We start from the raw sequence: 20,157 nt of genomic DNA on the forward strand, positions 1-20,157 counted from the left end.
CCATTTGTAAAATGTAAATTGAAATAAAAAAAACCAAACAATTTATCATTTTATTAACCTAAATTCGCCAACAAACCCGGAACCTTGATCTACCCACACACACACACATAGACACAGACGGGGAGAAAAAAGTAGCATTTTTATTGTGTGAATTCGTTCCACATATTATCATGTCGGGTACGTTTGCGTTCTGCATTTGGACTCGGGTGGTTACTTTATTCTGCCAAGTGCTCTCGCTTTCCCATCCCAACAATCGCTGTGAGAGGTTTATATCTTACCCCTTGAACTGCTTCATAACTTAACGCCGGTCACCCCATCTCTTCCATCCCCACCACCCCACCCTCCTGTTCCAACACGGATCACACGGAAACGGAGATACGGGGGTATTTTCGCATCCGGCTTGGGCTTGCTGTGTGCAAGATGAAACACATCGCCCAAACCCCTTCCTCACCTCCCCGTGTCCCGATCTCTCCATAAAAAAAACAAAAAAAAAAGGGCGACGAATGATACGCACAAACGGACGGTGCAAATTGTTGTAAGCCGGTGAAGGTTTCGCCAGATTTTAATAAACAAAATCGGTTACGAATCGCAAACAACTGCTGAATCTGTTTTCTGCGAAACTAACCCTGGACACCTCTGGTCGCGGTATGCAGTAAGCGCGCGCGCGCGTGTTGGGGTTGTTCCTGATAAACCCTCTAGTCTCTCCATCCGTATCGAATCTGTACGGACCTTTGCCACATGCGCTTGCACCCGGAGGTAAAATAGTGAGTTATCTTCTCGATTTACCGTTACTCAGTTCAATCAAGATTTCGGCTAAAAAAGAGGGGGCGGCGGGGGGTGGGTGCTCCTTCAGAGGACCCCCGGGAGGTGTGGCCTACGTACGAAAAACAGACGAAAATATGCGTGCGCTTATGCTACAACGCGACTGCAATACCGGGCCCACCACGTACCATCTGCCTCGTACTGTTGTACAGCTTCTGTGATCGGTTTTGCACCTGGATCCGGTGCAGAAGATTGCACCGATTGTCACCGTTCATCGCATACGTTGCTCGGCCGACAACGGATGCCAGATGATGCGGCACGGTGACGCCCGGGTACGGCAAAATCTGTACAGCTCCAGATATGGACAATCGTGTCCTTTTTTTGTGGTTACTCCTTTTGCTTCTTAATGTTCGGCTCGCGCATACTACATCAAATATTTTAATCGGTTGTCCCATTATTGATTGTTTATGATATTCGTCATATTTTACTTACGCCCGTCGTTGTTGCAGCGTCACGGTAAAGACCTTGCGACCACAGTTTTCTCCAATCTGGGCTCTGCGACGTCCACGTTTCCGTCTCGAAATGAGATGAACGCACCCGGGGTAGCGAGGCAGCGAGGTGATGCATTAACATTTTCGTTCCACCGAATAAACCATTCCACCGGTACGGTGTCGTGACATGATGGTCAAGGATGGAACGAAGCGCAATGTTAATAGGCATCATCTACAGGACATGTGGTGATAATTTTGGATTGACAAACTTTTACCTCCCCTTATGATGATGCCATCCGGTGACCATGTTTTTGTGGCATGTTTTCCATCCACCACGTAAACGCTTACTTCACTGTTGATCCACCCAGAGATACAGATTCTGTGACGCTTTCTTCTATGTTTGAAATAAAGTTGTGACAAAATGTGAAAAATATTTCACAAACCACTCACGTAGCAATAAAACTGGGATGAATTTGTTATATCACTATTAAAAGTGCACGAAATTTGTGAATTCCGTTTTTTCTATCTCCCGTTCCGCTTCCCAATTAATGGACGTACGTACGTCGAAGGGCACAATCTTCGTAAGTGTGCATCAAATGAAATGCGTACTTATTCCGAAGGATAATGTTCGTAAAAAGCACATATTTACACCGATAAAAAATATGCGAAAGCAAAAGTATAATGCTTCCGGCTTTTTTCGTTACGGCCCCTGGCAATGAAACCAAAATTACTGATAATATGTATAAAAATTGAATGGACAATTACACTTGATACCGTGCACCGTAACCAGCTGATAGTAATGATGATAAAATTATGCATATTATAAAACAGCGATCGCTTTGAGTTTTCTGCATAGCGCGAACGGGGACAAAACATGATGCTGCTGCTGTCCGATCCCGACATCGAGAACATCGAGTCCTGCTAGAAGCTATAGTAAAAACAAGAAACGAGTGGAAACAAAATAAACGTACACCTTTCGTGTGTCACCCTCTTTTTTGATATAATTTGTTTACCGCCACTGTCTTGCACCGACCTCGCCAACCCAAGCTTTAAGAACGGTTGATAAACTTTCTCAGAAGAAAGCACTCGGTAAATGGCTAACGCTGACCGAGCGGCTTCGCCACACGCAACACTAAGATCCGTGATTGCGTGCGGTCGAACCATTGGTCCGAAGTGTAAGTGCACTTACAAATTTAATTAATATTGTACCTATTGATATACCGACCGAATAGCGTAAATGTAACGACGCCAACTCTGTACGAGCTTCTCCCATGAGCGTCTCCCAATGTATGCCCCCACGCCAGAAAAACTACGCGGTTCCCCGCTTCGGGCTATGGTGCAGCGTTGACAGACATATGCAATCAGCTAATTTTGATATGTTATTGCGCGACATGCATCGTCGCACCGATGCACCGAACTGTGGTCGCACAATACCCAGCGTCCTAAGCGCCGATTCACGATTCCAACCCGACTAGAAGTGAGCACGAGTTTGCTTCTTTTTTTTAAAATAGTTTTATTTTTGCTATTAGTATTATTAGTATTACAAGTTTACCGGTTTTACGACCGATCTACAACACCACGGGTAGTCCAATAAATCAGAACCCATCCCATTGATTCCTTTCTGCCCTTCTGGTTGGATATTGATTTTCTCTCGAGCCATCGCGAGGAGGGAAAACGCGATCACGCTTTATACTTCATGTGTCACCCCCTTTCTCTGCTCGACTACATAAACTCCTTCCCTCTCTCTCTCTTTCCTCACTCCAACCCTCTTGGTACTTAATTTTACAAGAAATGGCCGACGGTCCTGAGAAACTATTACGCATTCATCGACGCATCAGCGATCGGTGGTTACTTCTGTGGTTTTCAGCCGCACTCTAGTTTAATCATGGCTTGGGTTTGCCCTTGCGATCAACGCCAGATGCAACAAAAAAAACCTACGACGCGATTCAAATGTTCCGAAAGACGAAGAACGCCGTTTAGTTTCTTCCCAGGAAACACTGTACCGAGCTGGTACGCATACCTGTACAGTGTACTGAGTAAGAAAAAACCAAAACAAAAAAAAAACAAACCACTCTGCACTGTGCCAGGAAAATTATCAGTTTCTTACCTCTGATCATCTTTTATGTCACTACAAATTTTTATTGCATTTCTGTGCCAGAAACATAAGCACCACATTGTGTCTGGTGCTGCGGTGTTGCGAGGCCTGATGAGCAGATTGAAGTCTTGGCAGTCAACTACAAGCAGTAACCCCCCAAAAAAAAATATACAAGGAGTAAAACGGGAGGTAAAAGAGCATCGAAGGTATTGCTAGAGAGAAGTAGCACCGTACCATGGCCACAAACGAACCACACGTTGAAGCCTTCTAAAACCATTGCAGAATATGTGTGCAAGCTGCCACAGACGGGATGGCTGGACATGGACAGGCTTCTTTCCCCCTGGTGCTACGTACATCAGCCATTTAGTGAGAAAGGAAAAGCTTATGCTCATGTCATCGTACGGGCCTGTTGGATCGAATATTAAAGCTGTGCGAAAGATCGAACAGACGAAAAGGAAACAATAAAAAAACCCATGCTTCTACTCGATGGGTTTCTTGTGACTCAGGCGTTCAAATCACCTCGAATCTGTCCTTTTGCACGAATCGTAATGGCTTTGTCTTTTACACATTACTGCCCCGCAAAATGATCAATTAAAGTATTGTCTAGTATTTGAAGTGTTTTTTCTGATTTGGTTTCACTTTTTAGTTTTGGGGAAATATTCACGAATTTGAAAAAAAACTGTTTTTGGATTGGACGTAGGATTCAGTATATTTTATAAATTGTGTTACAAAATTTTAAATGATTTAATAGAAAATATATAAATTTATTTAAGGGGTGGCACGGTGTTGTACGTGGTAAACGGCCTCGCCTCCACACGACAGAACCATGTATCAAATCCCATCCGAGCCGTCCCATCCGTGGTAAAAATCAGTCTGATAAGCCAGAAATGGAGGGGCGTCATTGGGACAAGAAAAAAACATTTTTTTCCTTGACAAGCAATATTTTAAATTTTTAATTTAATTAATAAAAACTAAGAAAAGATTATGATGATCAGAATTTTCTCGTTTTTTGCGTATAAAAAAACACAACTTAAATATAATAACTATCTTCAAGTATTATTAAAATGTGTAAAAAAATTGAACAATTTGTTTTTAGAAAAGAAAAGAAGAACGCATTTTCTATGCTTAATGTTCCGTGTGTAGGCAACAAGTGCCAACAGCATAATCCATAGCGCTCAACAAACAAAACTGTGGCTGTACATTCAATTATGGTCGTTTGTATATCATCCTATGCTGCGTTGCACCTCAATCTCCATGAAACATCACTTCAAAAGCAATAATTTACTCTCTCAACGAGTCTTTATCTTCGGGGCACCGATACGCCTTCCTTACGCATCGACCGACGATCGTGCTCGCGGTGCCCCGACTCCATTCCCACCATTGGTGGTAACGGAGATCGCGTAAATCCGCAAGATTAAAACGGTTGAGTCATGAACGACCCAAAACGTTTCCGAAGGCGTCTAGCATTAACTCCCGCGCACGTGGCCAGCACCGCGTCCAGTGGAGGATGGGCAACAAAAAAATCGGACGAACGTCCAAAATGCAACTGCACTTCCTTCGTCACAATCGTTCGCCACAAGTGCCGAGTGGGATTAAGATCCGTCGTTTGCATCTCTTTTTTTGTTGTTGTTGTTGTAAGCTCCGGCACACCGAAAGCGATCCGACACTTTTCGGTTTTGCTTCATCCGCTATAATTTTCGCGGTGTATTAGCGTCTCGTGGGGGGGCGCACGGCGCTTACCACCCATGCCCGTGTCTGCGAGGCAAACGTGATGCACTTGAACGATGGCCGCAACGCGAAACCGGACCGGCGAAAAAAGTCAAGGACGGATGGACATGGACGCCCGTGTTGACGGGCGTGTTGATCCACATACATACGCGTCCGGTAAAGTATTTGCTGCCGTACCGGCGCGGGCGATACAGAAGGGATGCAGAATGATGCTCCGGCGCATCCCACGTCACGATCCGGATAATGAAAGCAAAATAAAACAAATGGAAGGAAAAAAAAATGCGCAATACATGAACGCCTTTCCGCGTGGAAGATGAAATTAACTTAACGCATTCATTCTGCCCACCCTTCGGGTGATGTTTTGCGCGTGGTTTGGGAGCACCTTTTGCGTGAAGTCTAGTTAAAGGGGCGCGTGCCTTTGAACGCCCGAAGCAGGAGCACGAAGGGTACCATCGGAGCATCCGTGCAGGGTAGCAGTTTTGGTGCAGTTTCCGTATGCCAGATGTTGTACCGATGCTGCCTTGATGGCAGGGCTTTCTCAGAGGAAGCCACCATTCGTACGTAACCACTCGTCTGAACTTAACGTCTAAGACATCGTAATTAGTATAATTTTGTAATGCGCATGCCGGATGTTTGAACGTGCGCATATAAAACCGTTATTTTTCACAGGTAACCGGGCAGCTTATAAACCGATTAAACGACAATTACAATGGTCGGTAATGCACGGTTGAAAATCACAATCGTTCTATATTCTTCATGATTATTGGGCGGTGATTTGTTCAGGGCATTGTGAGGCTTACTTTAGACAAACCAGGCCAAATATAAGTTGTGAAGAAATATGTATTTATTTCTTCATATTTGTATTTGTAAATCTTGTCACCCACACTGTTCTCAACACTGAGGGAAATATAAAATAATTTTAAAATAATGGAAATTCAACCATTAGATGGTTTAGTAAATTAAACATTTAGAATAATCAGATTTCGTGCGATATGTTCGGCACGAGGCGGAGAGGAGCACAGCGAGCTCGTTGGCTGGATCAGGTGGAGTCAAACCTGTCGGAGATCGGATGCAGTCGTGGATGGAGGACTGCAGCCCTGGACCGAGTTTCCTGGAAACGGATTGACGACCTGGCCATGTTTTCGCGACGTGCTCGATAGTGAGCAGACCAGGAAAGAAGAAGAAGAATAATAATCAGATTTTAATACATGTTTTTGAAAATGATTTACCAATTGTGCAAAAATTTAAAATTAAAAAAAAGAATAGAAGTTTACGAAAAAACAAAAGGTTCTCGGAAAAGATGATTGGGGCCAAAACGGCGAAACTAAACGAAAAGATAAGGATAATTTTAATAAATTGATAACTACTGATAGAAGTTGCGCCATTTTGGTTTCAAACTATAGCAATTTCTTTTACAAAATATTGTTCATCGTAAATGTTTAGTAAATAAGCTAATGTATACCAATTAATGTATGGGGCGGCCCAGTGGTGCATGTGATAAACGGTACCCGTCCACACGGCAGGACCGGGTTCAAATCCCATCCGGACCGTCTCCCCGTAGCATGGACTGACTATCCGGCTACGTGGTAAAATAAGTCTTGATACGGCCAGGCCGCTCTAACCGAGCAAATAACAAAACTATTGATGGGAACTCCGCGGCGGAATCATGAATCTACTCCGAAAACCCTGATTCGTCTGCAACAAAATCCGGTTCCAACTCCGAAGGCAACTCCGTAATATATTCGAGGATAACTCCGGACTTTACTCCGCGATCAAATCCGTATTACAGCAGATTTGAAGCCGGAGTTAAATTCGACATCGTCGGAGTCCGAATCGACATCGAAACAAACGCTATTTTTTTCAACCGTGTACAGCTTTTTCAAATGTTTTTTTCCCTAGACTTACTAAGGTATTCTTATGATTTTCGTCATATGTTGTGATATTTTTCCACATGTTTTCGCGTTGTTTTTTAAAAGATTTCCACAAGTATTTAAAAAGGGGTTTTGGGGTATTTTTTGAATTGGAGTTTTCCACAGTTTTCTTCAATGTTTCATATATGTTTTTTCCTGTTTTTTCACACTTTTCTTTGGTATTTTGCAAAGATATCAATTGGTGTTCGTATTGAGTATAAGTGTTCCAAAAACTCCATTACAGTTGAACACTTTATTTAAACAGTTTTTGATAGTTTTAGTTTTAGAGATAGTTTCTAAAATTTCATACTAGTTTACAATAGTTAGTTTTCTGTAATTTAGTTGGTACCCTCTGTTTTGTATAATCTTGTTGATATCCTGTAAATTTCAGAGTTTTTCCATAGTCGACTCCGGATTGTCCTGGAGTTGGAATAGCCCGATTCTCTATAAAATTGGAATTTTCACCTCACTAATACCAACACCAAATATTATGTTGTGCAAAAACCTCGCAAAATCCTTCGGGTCAATATTTATCTCTTCAGAAGTTTGCAGCTGATAATGGTAGATTACTTTCTTTTTTTATGATTTCAGAACAACTTAAATTACAAACACTGAAATTGCTTCTTTTTATGTGGCACCACAACTTCATGAGTACTTGGGCTTTCGTTGACTTTTATTTATTCGTAGTTTGATAGTCAGGCCTTTGTACTGCGGCTCACATGGGATTTGATATCAATCCTATTGTGTGCATGTGCTCTCCAGTTGGTATCTCCTGGACTGTATTTTTCGATCAGTCGTCGTATACCAGTTGATCTTCTCTCGGAGTTCAACTATTCGGATCGACTATTCGATTTCGGTATACGAGCAAAACGATTTTGTGCAGTAATTGAGCACCTTGAAAACCTATCTGTGTCGTTAATTTTATCCATGGAGTACTCACATTGCAATAAATTAAAACGTTTTTTTATTTCGTTGCTGGGATTTACATGCAGTAAACTTGAAGCATAAGTTCAAAAACTCTGTATAAATATGTGAAACAGACTAATTTGATCACAAATCATTGCCTTGCACTATAACTAAATAAAGTTCGACTTGTTGTCATACCCATTCGAGGGTTTGTTTGCGTAGTATACACTGGCTTTAGGCTCTACTATTTGGCAAAGCCTCTAACATGCCAACCCTCTACATGCAAGCTAAATCGTGCACCCATTTATGACTGCGTGTGTGTGTGTGTGTTTGGTCGCACATCGAGATCCATGGGGTGCGCTAAACACCATACGACTGTGCATGACGGGCACACAGGTGAGAAAAGAAAGAAACAGGATGGTGTCATTAATGTGGATCACGTTTGGAAACTTCGTATCCATCTGGTTAGGTCTGTTAGGGACTGGAACAAAGATATAACATGAGCGCGCTTTTTTCCCCCTTTTTTTCTGTATTTTGTTTTTTCGCTTACACCACGGAAAGCTTAGAGCAAAAACAGGACCCTATAGTGGCCATTGGCTGTGGGACTCCATGCCAAAGCGGGGCTATTAAAATTTACCCGTTGTAACACATGCCGTTGATATCATTAATGAATCGCTGTTGCACTGTGGGGACACGAAGGTTTGAAAGTTGCTGGTCAACATACGAATGTTTATTTGGGATTTAAATGCACGTATAAAGGAAAACTGATGTCTACTTTTTTTTTTAGTGGATTCCCAGTGTGCAAAAATAGACGGAAAGTTAGTAATCTACTGTTACTTTAAATTTACAGTGGAATTAAATATCTGGACGACAAGTTTTCCATATTGTTTACCGAAATTTGGTACAGTAGCTTGAAAGCCTTCTTCCATCTAGATTGAAGTATTAATTTATTAAGTAATACTATTCTCAACTAGAGATTCTCAGACCCCTCTCAATATATTTAAGAGGCAAAAATACAAACCAAAGAATATATCATAAAATTTCCCAAGAAGAAAACAAAAGACATCACAACCCAAAACCAGGGCAGCTAAGGAATGAAACATATTTACTTTCACATATCTCACGAAAACTAATCTAACGATGGCTCAATCAATTAGCTCACACCCGTAACGGCTGCGCTGGTGTTGTTTGTTCTTGGTGTGTTTTTTTCTTCTCTCCAACGTTCTGTACACGGGCCCGGTTCCACGAAACCTTGGCAGGCACACAAAAGGCACAAAGAAAACGGTGCCTCGAGAATGCGTACGATATTTACCAACGTCTTGTAGGGTCTTCTCTGGCGTGCTTTGGCGTTTGATTTCAATTTCTAGGAAAACGTCAACGAAAATGGCTCTTCACAAATGAATTATTTCCCGATGCCCCACACAGATCGTTCGGCGTCATTAACATACTACCAATAATTAGATAAACAAACAGTATGCCACCAGAGAACGAAAAACCTTGAGGTCCTTCAGCAGCCATTGGTACCGTGATGCTTCGCCGGCGAAGAAATTGTTCCGAGCTTTCGTTCCGTTCGGTCGGTACATTTTTATATCTTTCCCCCGTAAAGGCGGAAGATATTTCTTCAACAAACACGCAGTAAAAGTCAAACAAAGGCTTTAGAAATTTGTATGTGATTATAGGTGCCGGTAAAGGGAGTTATAATTATAACTCCGTTGGTGTACGATCATGTTTTCCTACATAAAGCGTATATTGGACGAACTTACTGTTCGATAATGGTTTTTCTCTAGTTTACAGGGTTTTTTATACGAGCTGGGAGAGTGGAAGCTATATCTGGTTTCTGTTCAAATGGAACTCGAATGTTTCGGGACAGATCTGGATTTTCTCACACACTCTGGATGCTGATTCTGCACAAAGGATTCTCAACAGACTCCTCGGTTTCACATTCTAGTTCTGGCTCCGATTGTGTCAAATATATCCCAAACCCTATAATGTTACTAAGTTTAATTGTATTCTTTCATCTTGTTTGTGTTCAAGACTACTCTACAAGATTTTTTTTAAAGACTGTTGCAATGTCATAGTCATAGTCATGTCCACTATAAAGCTTTACTTCCAATATCAATATCACTTCCAACTACGCACACGTTGAACAAATTTTTCCATGTTGCTATTATTGTACTTTACTTCTTCTTATCATCATATTATGTTTACCCCGTTTCGATATTTTTTCCGTTCAATCTTGTTACAATTTTACAAAATCATTTTCGCCGAATTGTTCCCCGACACTGATCGCTGACACTCGTCGCTACGTTACTCTACGTTAACGACACCGACATGAGTCAAAACATTGCACCGTGTGCCGGGGGTAAGATTGACGCTGCAATGTAAGGCCGGTGTGCATCATGAAGTGACCTGAGAATGTCATACCTTCGCATGTCATACCCGCCTCACCCCCCGGGTATACCCTTCACATCCTGGTCGGTATTGGCGTTTCTTCTGATCGTTTTTTTTTTACATGATCGACACACAAAAAAAGACCTGAAATGATCACAATAATTACACCGTTGTCTCCTTTTCATTTTGGGCAATTTTTGGGCGAAACCCATCGCAAAGGAGCGTAAATGGGTTTCAATTCAGCGAGCGACTCCTTCTGCCTTCCCATGGTATCTTCCGCAGCCCGATTGAAAATCCCTTCCTCTCGATCGCTCGATCTACACAGCGCCTCACAGCCTGATCGTTCCTGTTCCTGTGTACCCCTTTCCAGCCGTCTTCCCCCCCCCCCCCCCCCTTGGGGGGCAGAGTTGAATGGAGCAGAATGGAGGGTGTTGGACGATGCTGTACGCGGTTAGACGCGTGTTGTGGGACAGCTGAAGCAGGCGCTATAGGTAAATTGCACAGTATTAAAAATACTTGTGTGCATACCCTCTTGCAGTACCGTACACTGGCGCAACTGCGTTATGGTAGAGAGTGTCCTGCTTCCTGCCTCCGGCACAAGGCTCTCGGTTGTTGATTCGCGATCCGACTGTCTTTGCTGCTGTTATTGCTGCCGCTGCTTCTGCCGTTTTGCTGCTGTTGCTGCTGCTGCTGCTGCTGCTATTCCGGCTGCTGTTTGCGGCCCGAAAGGAAACGCTGGCGTGAAGAAGGTTTGAAAGTGATGAAAGTCCAGTGGATACGGTCCCTCCGGCGATAGTTCGACGAACCGCGTTGGCCCTGTAGCAAGATTAATGGAAGCGCAGTGCTGGTGCAACCGCCACCCTTGTGTGTGTACTGGGGGCCCCGGCTCATATGTTTACCCGTCTCACTCGTACCACCATTCCATCTGGTGCCATCTGTGCACTTCCTATCCCTTTTCGACGCTTCCTCTCCTGGTTTCCTTTAGGCTTTTTTTTTGTTTTTGTTTTCCTTTTCGCTCAAGTTCCGCCAGTGTGAGTCCCACAACTGCCAATGCCACCGTTCGTCCGACCGACGGTCCCCAGGCCCCCCCAAAAGGACCATCGACCGTCCGATTTGCAATCATCTTCTCTCCGGTATTTTCCATTGAGCGGACACAGGGAAGCGTGGTGGTGCAAGCGAGAAACAAAAACAACGACAGATACAAAACATGAAACGAGAGACGAGGTTTTGCCGTTCTGATGAAATATTCATCTTGCGGCAAGCGATGGTCCGCATGAGGCATGAGATGGAAATTGAAGACGGCAAGATACATAGAGAAAGAGAGCAAAACCCCTTGGACAAAGCGCCAGGAGTGGAGTAACTAAAATGCATATTCGGAACGATAGTAAGTTTTGAGAGGATAGCAAATATGTAAACCTCTCCCCACCCCGGCCCCCCGCACACACCTGGGGAGGACATACACAACCGAGAAATCGGCCCACGACGAACCACAAACCGTTGGGCACCGTTCGGCCAAGACAAAGCGAGACAACAAACGCACACACAACGCCGTGTTGCGAAACCTTTCCCCGGTTGCCAAAGGGAACACGAACGAGCGAATGCAGACGTGCAAAATATCATCGATAACCAGTACTATTAGCGACGATTAAATGGGAATGTCTTCGCTCAAGACACCCGGTGGAATTTACCCGAAAGAACCCCACGCGGACGTTGTGGTCAGTGATGCCATGGGGGGGTTGGCTTCCCCTAGCTGGGGGAGCCTTGAAACCGCCGCGACCGACGGAGCGGGTTGGAATGGTGACCGTATGCTGACAAACTTTCAAATTGGTAGCCGTACATCAATCGATTGAATCGAGCTGGTTTAAGACGATAGTGTGACGTTAACGTTTGCCGATTTTGCGTCTCCTACGGTTCCGTTTTGTTTTGCGTGCGTGAATCAAACACCATCAAGGAAAGATGATTGGTTTTATTAAATTTTTCCACCATACCTAGTGTAATAATACACATTTTGGCAAATGATGGAAAAGTGCATTTCGAATGGATGTGTCTTAAAAAGAGTGTGCAAAAGTAAATCACTTATTTGTGGCATTTATGAATGTCCTATAGATTGTTTAAAATAAAATATAAAAGCTTGATTTTTTCTCAAGAAATGAAACACTTACTAAAAACCTTAAAACCCAGCTTATTAATGGAAATTAAATTGTTATCATACCTAATAATTTTTTGGCCGTTTTTTTGGTGAAATAAAACAATGACATCAATACATAGAGCTGTACAGTCTATTATGCCATAACTCCCATGATCCCGTTCTTTTCACCTTGTTGTGTCTAGTGAACGTTTCCCTTGGTTAGAACACACCATTCCATAACGCAATTGCATCGCATTAAACGTCCTATTTGTTCCGGTAGCTAATTTCATAGCCACTACCGAAGACGCCTTTTTTACCAAACGATATAGCCCATTATGTTTCCTGCTAAGCCCCCGTTCGTCAGGGCCGTCCGTTTCATTTTGATCTTTCCCATGCGAGATCATTCCCTCCCAATCAATGGGTCGATCCTCGGAAAACCTTCTTCTACCGGGCACTCTAATCATGCACATTCAGCTCTACCCACAGAACTTTCTTCCTTCTTTCTGCCACACTTCCACACTTCTTCTTTACTCCTCCTCCCCCTCCCCCTCCCACCTCCTCCCCACCGGACTAGCGCTAGTGCCAAGAGGAATAAATCACCATTTGCCGGGAGCCCAAATTGAGGGTTCGTCGCTTACAGTCTTTCGTTCTACGACCACAACGACGACCACGGGTGCAGCATTAAATGAACCGAAATTTCTCTACATTTTATGTCTCCTTTCATCAGTTCATCTGCCCATCGTTCGTTGGCCCTAATACCGCCTTATCATTGTGTTGTGCAGCAGCAGCAGCAGCAGCAGCAACAGCAGTACCACTTCTGCAAAAGAAACATCAAAACCGTTTTATGCTCCTGGTGCTGGTAGTCTCTCATTCTGTACCCCCTATTTTGCTCGCTCATTTCATGCTCATCCGCAGTCCGGTGCTCTTGCTGTGGATATCTTCTCTTCCGTTTATGCACAACCATTCTCTTTCAACTTTTAACTCATCTCACGATCGCGGACCTGCTCCACGCACACAGGTGTACGGTTCGTAGTTAGGCGCTTGAACAAAATGCACAACACTGAAGATCTTTCTGCTGTGCGTGCGTCCATGTGTGGTGTAGATGATACCACAGCATTACCATGGCAGCGATTGTGAACACACGATCCAGCTAAAAACAGTGGAAAAAAGATTCGGCTTGTGGCCGTGAAGCTCGCCTGAAAGAAGGAACAGTAAAACATGAGTCCAGAGTAGATTTCAATTTTTCCTTCTGTATGGGTGTGCACAAGAGTTTCACACAAGATTACCACCGGACGCAAGAAAAACCACAGCCAACCTCTCAAACCGTTCACCTGTGACCACCCTCCCCATCCTTACCCCTTTCCGGCTAACAGCACCGCTGAGGGAAAGAGGGATCGCGAACGAAACCCAAGAGAAAAGCGCCATGGTATACGGTCCCAATTCCACGCCAACCTAAGCGAGACGGGACGACAGACAAAATGCTGTCTGGTGGTTTTGCGCTGAGAGCTGCCGTACCAGGGCGCTGTACCGTCGTCAAACACGATGCTCAATGGTCCAGCATTCACACCAGCAAGAACCGGCCGCGCTCGCTCAGTTGCGGTCCGCTTCACGAGCGTATGCTTTTATGTTTCTCCACTTTTTAGGTTCTTTAGTCTTTTAACTATATCGTTGGAGCATTGACGTGTAAGATCGTCGCGATTCGGCGTGATTCTGTTTGGCTTAGTGTTTATTTTTTTCCGTTTTCCATTCATCTTGTTTACCTATGCGCGGTTGGAAAACGATTGTTACGGGTATCGGACGGGCTATATAGTGTGTGCACGGGAACGTTTGCTTGTGACGGGAGTGGTAAATGATGAGTAACGCAAGTTCGGGCGAGTGATATTCAATGGACACTTTCTGTTCCAGTGAGACTTTCTTTGAGTGTGTGTAATTGTGGCTGTAAAACCGCACAACCCCCCCAAAAGAAAAAAAACGGCACCAGAGCACCAGGGCACCCGAGTGATTGGTTTTGTTTTGTTTCTTTATTATGATAATAGTAACAATTGTGACTGTTTGTCTGTTTGCTGTGACACACTCAACGTGCAGATTGATTATCTCGACAAGAACGATTTTCTGCAACAAAAAACGAACATTTTGAAAGCCATTTTTAAAACCATAATCAGCTATAACCACCAAGTACAAAGACGAGTAGAACGGTCATACAATTTCTTGCTGATGAGTTTGAGATTAATTGTTGGGAGTGTTATTACGCTTGTTGCAAAGAATTGCTTTTTGTTAACAACGAGTATCCAGTATCAATTTTCATCATACGCCGTTGATCTAATGACAGGAAACTATCATTTTAAAAAGGGGATGGTAATGACCTGTTTGATGGTTTTTATGACAAAATGGTTTTTGAACTTCGCCGTCGCGTTTTTTTTTTTTTGAATATAATATATGCATAAGACGCTCAGTGCAAGAAGTCACGGTCGATGCAATTGGTATGGTAGGGAGAGGAGAGGGTGGAAAAAACCCGCAGCGAGTACCAGCATACTTTATAAACATGAACAGCGACTTTTTGATGTGTGCAGTGTCTTTTCGTACTCGATTATTCGCTCCACACCGTCCACCATTCGCTGTCTCGCTTTATGTTTTTTTTTTTGTTGGTTCGGTGCGCCTGTACCATGATGGACAACACTTATGCAAAGCAGTTAATACTTGCAAATAAATAAAGCAAAAAAAACACACACATACACACACACACATACGGGAACCAGTACTGACGACAGGCCGTAGTGTCGAACCGTGGGCAAAGCAAGCGAACGAGAGAAGAATTCAATAAAAATAAAGTGACCATATGCATGGAAATAAAATTTCTACACTCACTAACCCACCTGCAAAAGTGGTATACATACATACACGCAGTACACATACAACGGTGTGCGCCACGGCAACCGCAAGTAAGGGAAACGCGCAGCAGCCGCAGCAGCAGCAAATACGCGATCGCGAACCGCACGCCCACATGCATAGCCGATCGGCCGGTCCGATCCAAGAGGGCCTGTTGCGAACCCGTCATCGGGTATCGCCGTTTCGCGAAATCTCCCCACAAGAGAGTGTTCTGCTGGAAGCTGGTTGGTGTTGTTGCTGATTCACATTTTAACCGTTCCATTTTTACGGCCTCTTTCGCGAAGGCTCGCACAAGACGCCGTTAACGGGCAGCAGCAGCAGCACCAACAGCACAGCATCCCAAGAAGCGACCGTAAAGAAGAATGGCGAAGGCAGGCCATGGTACCAGGTGACAGATGGAAAGAGAGACAAGAGTTCGGCCGATACAAGCCGCCAAACTCCAAACATCCAGGAACCTTGGTTGGAGCGAAAGAAAGCGTACATATTCGAACACGGCCGGGCACGAGAGAGGCGTTTGGTGAAAGAATGAACTGAACTGAAGAAAATATGAAAGCAGCAAAGACGACATATACATACAACAACCCCCCGCTCATACACGCACAGGCACACAGTTCGCAGCTAGTGAAGATTTCTTTCTTTTTGCGAATTTAATTTATGTAAATACCCGCCGATATATATAATTCAATTAGTCGGCGGAAGAATGCTGAACACGGTGCAGCACTGCTACTTCCAACGCAAAACTCTTGAATACGTTCGAATGGTACGATCGGGAGGAGGAGGGTGGGGAGGTGGAACGAAACCAAACAAAAAAAAACAATGTGTTTCGGTTGTATACTTTTCTAAACCGTTATCAATGATCTTGGCCGGGGTTGTTGCTGTGAAATTTTGATCAACGAACACACAGAAGAAAAAAAATCAAGTAAAAAAAAATAACATAACACAGTTGACGAATGGTGGGTTCGTCACTTACACCGTTTCGAACAAGTTCTTTGTTTATAGCTACGCTCTCCGCTCGCCGCTCCGCAACAGCTCGTGCGGCAACGTGCGCAACAGGCAACGTATTCCCCCGGCACTTCGGTGGTGGTGTTTCTAAACAAGGCCTGAGAAATCACATAACGCCATTGGTCCCCCCCCCCCCATCTCTCTCCCCCCTTTTTTCCCTCCCAACTGAAGTGGCTTCTCGTTAATTCGGTCAAATCGAAAATCAAAGGCAAACCACACCACCACGCTTAACCTCAATAACTCATCCAGACCAGCGCGCGCGCGCGTTTATATCCAAACCATTTCTAAGGGGGAAGCGCGCGTAGCGATAAAAAGATTGATCAACTTCTGTCGCACTAAAAACACATCGCTTGATTAAACAATAATAATTACCTCTAATGTTTTTATTTCCTCACGTTCTTGTCCTTTTCTGCTTTTTTTTCTTCTCTCTCTCTCTCTCTCTCTCTCTCTCTCTTGTTGTTTTTCGTATTCTCCTCAGGCCTTTTTTGCCTACTATTTCCTTTCTCTTTTTCGAGGCTCGTCTGCTTTTGCTTTCCATGTACCGTTCCGTAGTGGACGTACTGACTTCATCAGAATTTGTTACGACTTTTAAAGGAAATTAATATTCATCTTGTCTCTGTATCGCCCTTTCGCCCGTACGGGGCGAGCCCGTTTTGGTTCCTGCACCCGTACAGACGGATTCGCTCGCAACGGATTGACCGCGAGACCGGGTCCGGCGGGCAGTTCGAACGTCCGGTTTGATCCCATCCGAGAGCGCACCGGTGGGGAAGCCGAGAGCAAATAAAACTGGGAAAGCAATAAAATATTCCGACTTGATTGAACTGCTTTTATCTGTGCATTTCAGCTACGATTCCGTACGCTTTGTTTCGTTTGAAGCGTTTGGAGCTGCTGGCTGTGGGTAGCTTTTACTTCATCTCCAGCTTCCTTTATTTGACTGTTGTTGTTTATCGTTCGCCTCTCCATCCCGGTCTAGCACCGGCGACCGCTCGAACACTATCGATCGAGATCGCTTCAAATCTCAAGTAGAGAAGAAGGGGAAAAAAATATTCTCACAAACTTCAATGCTTTCCCTGCCCGAAACTGTAACGCAAAGGACATGAAAAAGATACATTTTCGAAGTAGACTGTTGCTTTTATTTTATGATGCGCTTGATTGAACTGTACAATGACTAGCTTGGATTGGACTGGCTGGCACCACAAGAACAGCATGAAAGGAACCTCACGGGGAAAAGAGGAAGGCAGAAAAAAACAAAACATTTGTAAAATGCTTTAAAGTAAACACCGGAAGCGACCACGAAACTTTAGCCACTTGGCTAGCATAATTAGGCCCCACTCAAGTGCCAAGATGATAATTCTTCCCTTCCTTTCGGAGAAACGAAAACACTCATCATGCTTTTACGGTGCGCATTGAATGATTCTTATTCGGGGAAACCAAGAACCATACAAATCACACTCGAATGGGGCACGTTTCGTTATTAGGAATTATCTTTGCCGAAAAACACGTACTTGAGATTATTTATTCAACCCAACAGTTAGCTTCGCTTAAGCTCATCGTGATGCTTTCCTTTCCGGCACATCAGAGCTTTGGCTAGGGTTTCGGTATTATTGAATGGAATAAAAAAAAACAACTGGTAAACATTATTTTAACAACCTTTTTCAACTTATACATCGCGCAGGATATAACGAAACAAAACGGTTTGAAGTGTTTTGCTAATTGTGTCACCGAAAGTTAAGAGCAAAACCGAACGACAACACCTATTCTGGCCGATTTTGTGTGATGTTGATCCCGGCAGAAGTTCATCTTCTGAATGAACTAATAAACCCAACATTCAGAAACGGTAAACCCGATACAAATCATCGAAATAAGCTCGATCTCGTGTGCGGTAAACATTAGCGCAAGGGCAACGACTGTCGATCGAAACCGCGCAACGTAAACGTAACGTCCAGCGTGAAAAGACGTGTAGGAGACAGCGCCAGTGCGCAGTAAAAACCCGAAACCTGTCGACATTCACCTCCACCCACGAGCTCGTAACGGGCGGTGTCTCTGGAGCCTTCTGGCAGCCCGCGGGGGGGCGTTTTTTGTTTGTTTAGTATAAAAATTGGAAACCATTTTCACCCACCTGCAAAAATGATGGTCTACCCGGAAGAACCGATTTGGTCCATTCCACACATTCCGGCACTGTACGATGATGGCGATTATGGTGGTAAGCGCTAGACAAATTTTGAGTTATCTTTTCTATAGCATTTGATTACGTGTTTCCGCGTGTCCGTCGCTATCCAGTGTTTCCATTTGTGGGGAATTTTTACGTTTAATGTGTGTGCTACAATGTACACACAAAACCACTTAAGTGTATTAAGCTAAGCCTAGATAGCTAAACGTTTCATATCGTGCCTTCCCAATCTGCTTATCTGCTTACAGTTAACGTCGTCGAGGCACTGCAAGAGTTTTGGCAAATGAAAGCAGCGCGTGGTGCCGATCTTAAAAATGGTGCTCTAGTGATATACGAATCCATACCGTCAACCAGCCAACCGTACGTGTGCTACGTAACCCTGCCCGGTGGAAGCTGTTTCGGAAGTTTTCAGGTATTGTAGAATATTTCATCTTCCGCAGGACAATTTATACGGTTAAAAGGATTACGAACTCATCTTGTAAAGTTGTAGTCATTGCTGGATTCTGTTCAAATAGAACTGCAATCTAGTCTAGTTTAGGTAGATTAGGAGAATTCATGTGAAAAGGCAAAGGAAGTTAATTCTTGAGTTATTAGATCAAATAGAGCTAGAATTAGAAGAAACAGATCTGGAATACTTCACACGTTCTTGATAGCTAACTTTAAAATAGAGAAATCTTAGAACAGAAGGAGCGTTTTAAAGAAAATCCAGAAACTTTGAAGAATCTCCGATTTAAAAATTGGCTCCGTTTTTTACAAGATACAGGATTTCTGATTTTAGAGGGAAATGCAACTGATAGGATCAAAGGGAATCGCGTAAACGAATATGAAATACATGACACGAAACACCCAATACGTTAGCGAATCACCCAAAATTGATATAGAATCGCGTGTCATTGATATGGAATGTCAGATTCTTACAATTGATGTTGTTGTGCTCGTGTGATCCTTTGTTTGTTATACTGTTAGTTTTTAAAATTTTCAACTCCAGTTTTAAGAAAGTTAAGCTATTTGTGATTTATTACTGTTAATAATAATTTGTAGTTTCTATTTTGGAAAAACTTTGTTTAAAATTTCGTTAAAAATATTATTTTATATCTTAGCTCTTCAATCCTCGCATATGTAAACAGCCTGCTCATTTGACATTCCATATCAATGACACGCTTTTCTGTAACAGTTTTGGGTGATTCATTAAAGTATTGGGCGTTAATATGAATGGTCGCGTATTTTATATGTGCAAGTTCGAATCCCTAAAGTGGGCTCTCCGCATCCTATCATGTGCATTTCCCTATGATTGTTTGTTTGTTTTTCTGTAAATGGAGTCTAGAAATGGCCTAGAAATAGAACTTCCAACCAATTGAATTAACAAATTCTGCAAATCATATTGAACGCCTTTTAATTAAACTTACCTCTTTTTTTTCTCTCCCCAATAATAGAATTGCCCCACAAAAGCAGAAGCTCGGCGAAGCTCCGCGAAGATAGCTTTAATGAATTCCGTATTCAACGAACACCCGTCCCGGCGTATCAGCGATGATTTTATCGAGAAAGCCGTTACTGAAGCGCGCGCATCCTTCAAAGGTGATCAGAACCAAGAGGACGATGGTCCTGACACCGGCATAGGCGCTTTCAGGTAATTCTCACCACAACCTAGCGCATCTAATGCATTGATCATTGATTTCACTTCCTCGTAC

At 43.5% G+C, this 20,157-nt stretch overlaps 1 protein-coding gene across 6 annotated transcripts in view; it reads left to right on the forward strand.

The window, feature by feature from the left end:
* The window catches only part of LOC125760609 (protein limb expression 1 homolog), a 45,587-nt gene that overhangs the window by 22,814 nt on the left and 2,616 nt on the right, over positions 1–20,157 (forward strand). For 4 of the 6 annotated variants that reach the window (XM_049420894.1, XM_049420893.1, XM_049420895.1 and 1 more), the window contains 2 exons: positions 18,718–18,881; positions 19,903–20,096. In XM_049420894.1, the coding sequence (XP_049276851.1) occupies positions 18,718–18,881; positions 19,903–20,096 (358 nt within the window). Of the gene's footprint in view, positions 1–14,010; positions 14,257–17,974; positions 18,503–18,717; positions 18,882–19,902; positions 20,097–20,157 lie in introns of those variants that run through there. The other 2 variants (XM_049420898.1, XM_049420899.1) reach the window with 2 other exon arrangements.

The sequence above is a fragment of the Anopheles funestus genome, chromosome 2RL (assembly GCF_943734845.2).
Source record: "Anopheles funestus chromosome 2RL, idAnoFuneDA-416_04, whole genome shotgun sequence".
NCBI classification, from domain to species: domain Eukaryota; kingdom Metazoa; phylum Arthropoda; class Insecta; order Diptera; family Culicidae; genus Anopheles; species Anopheles funestus.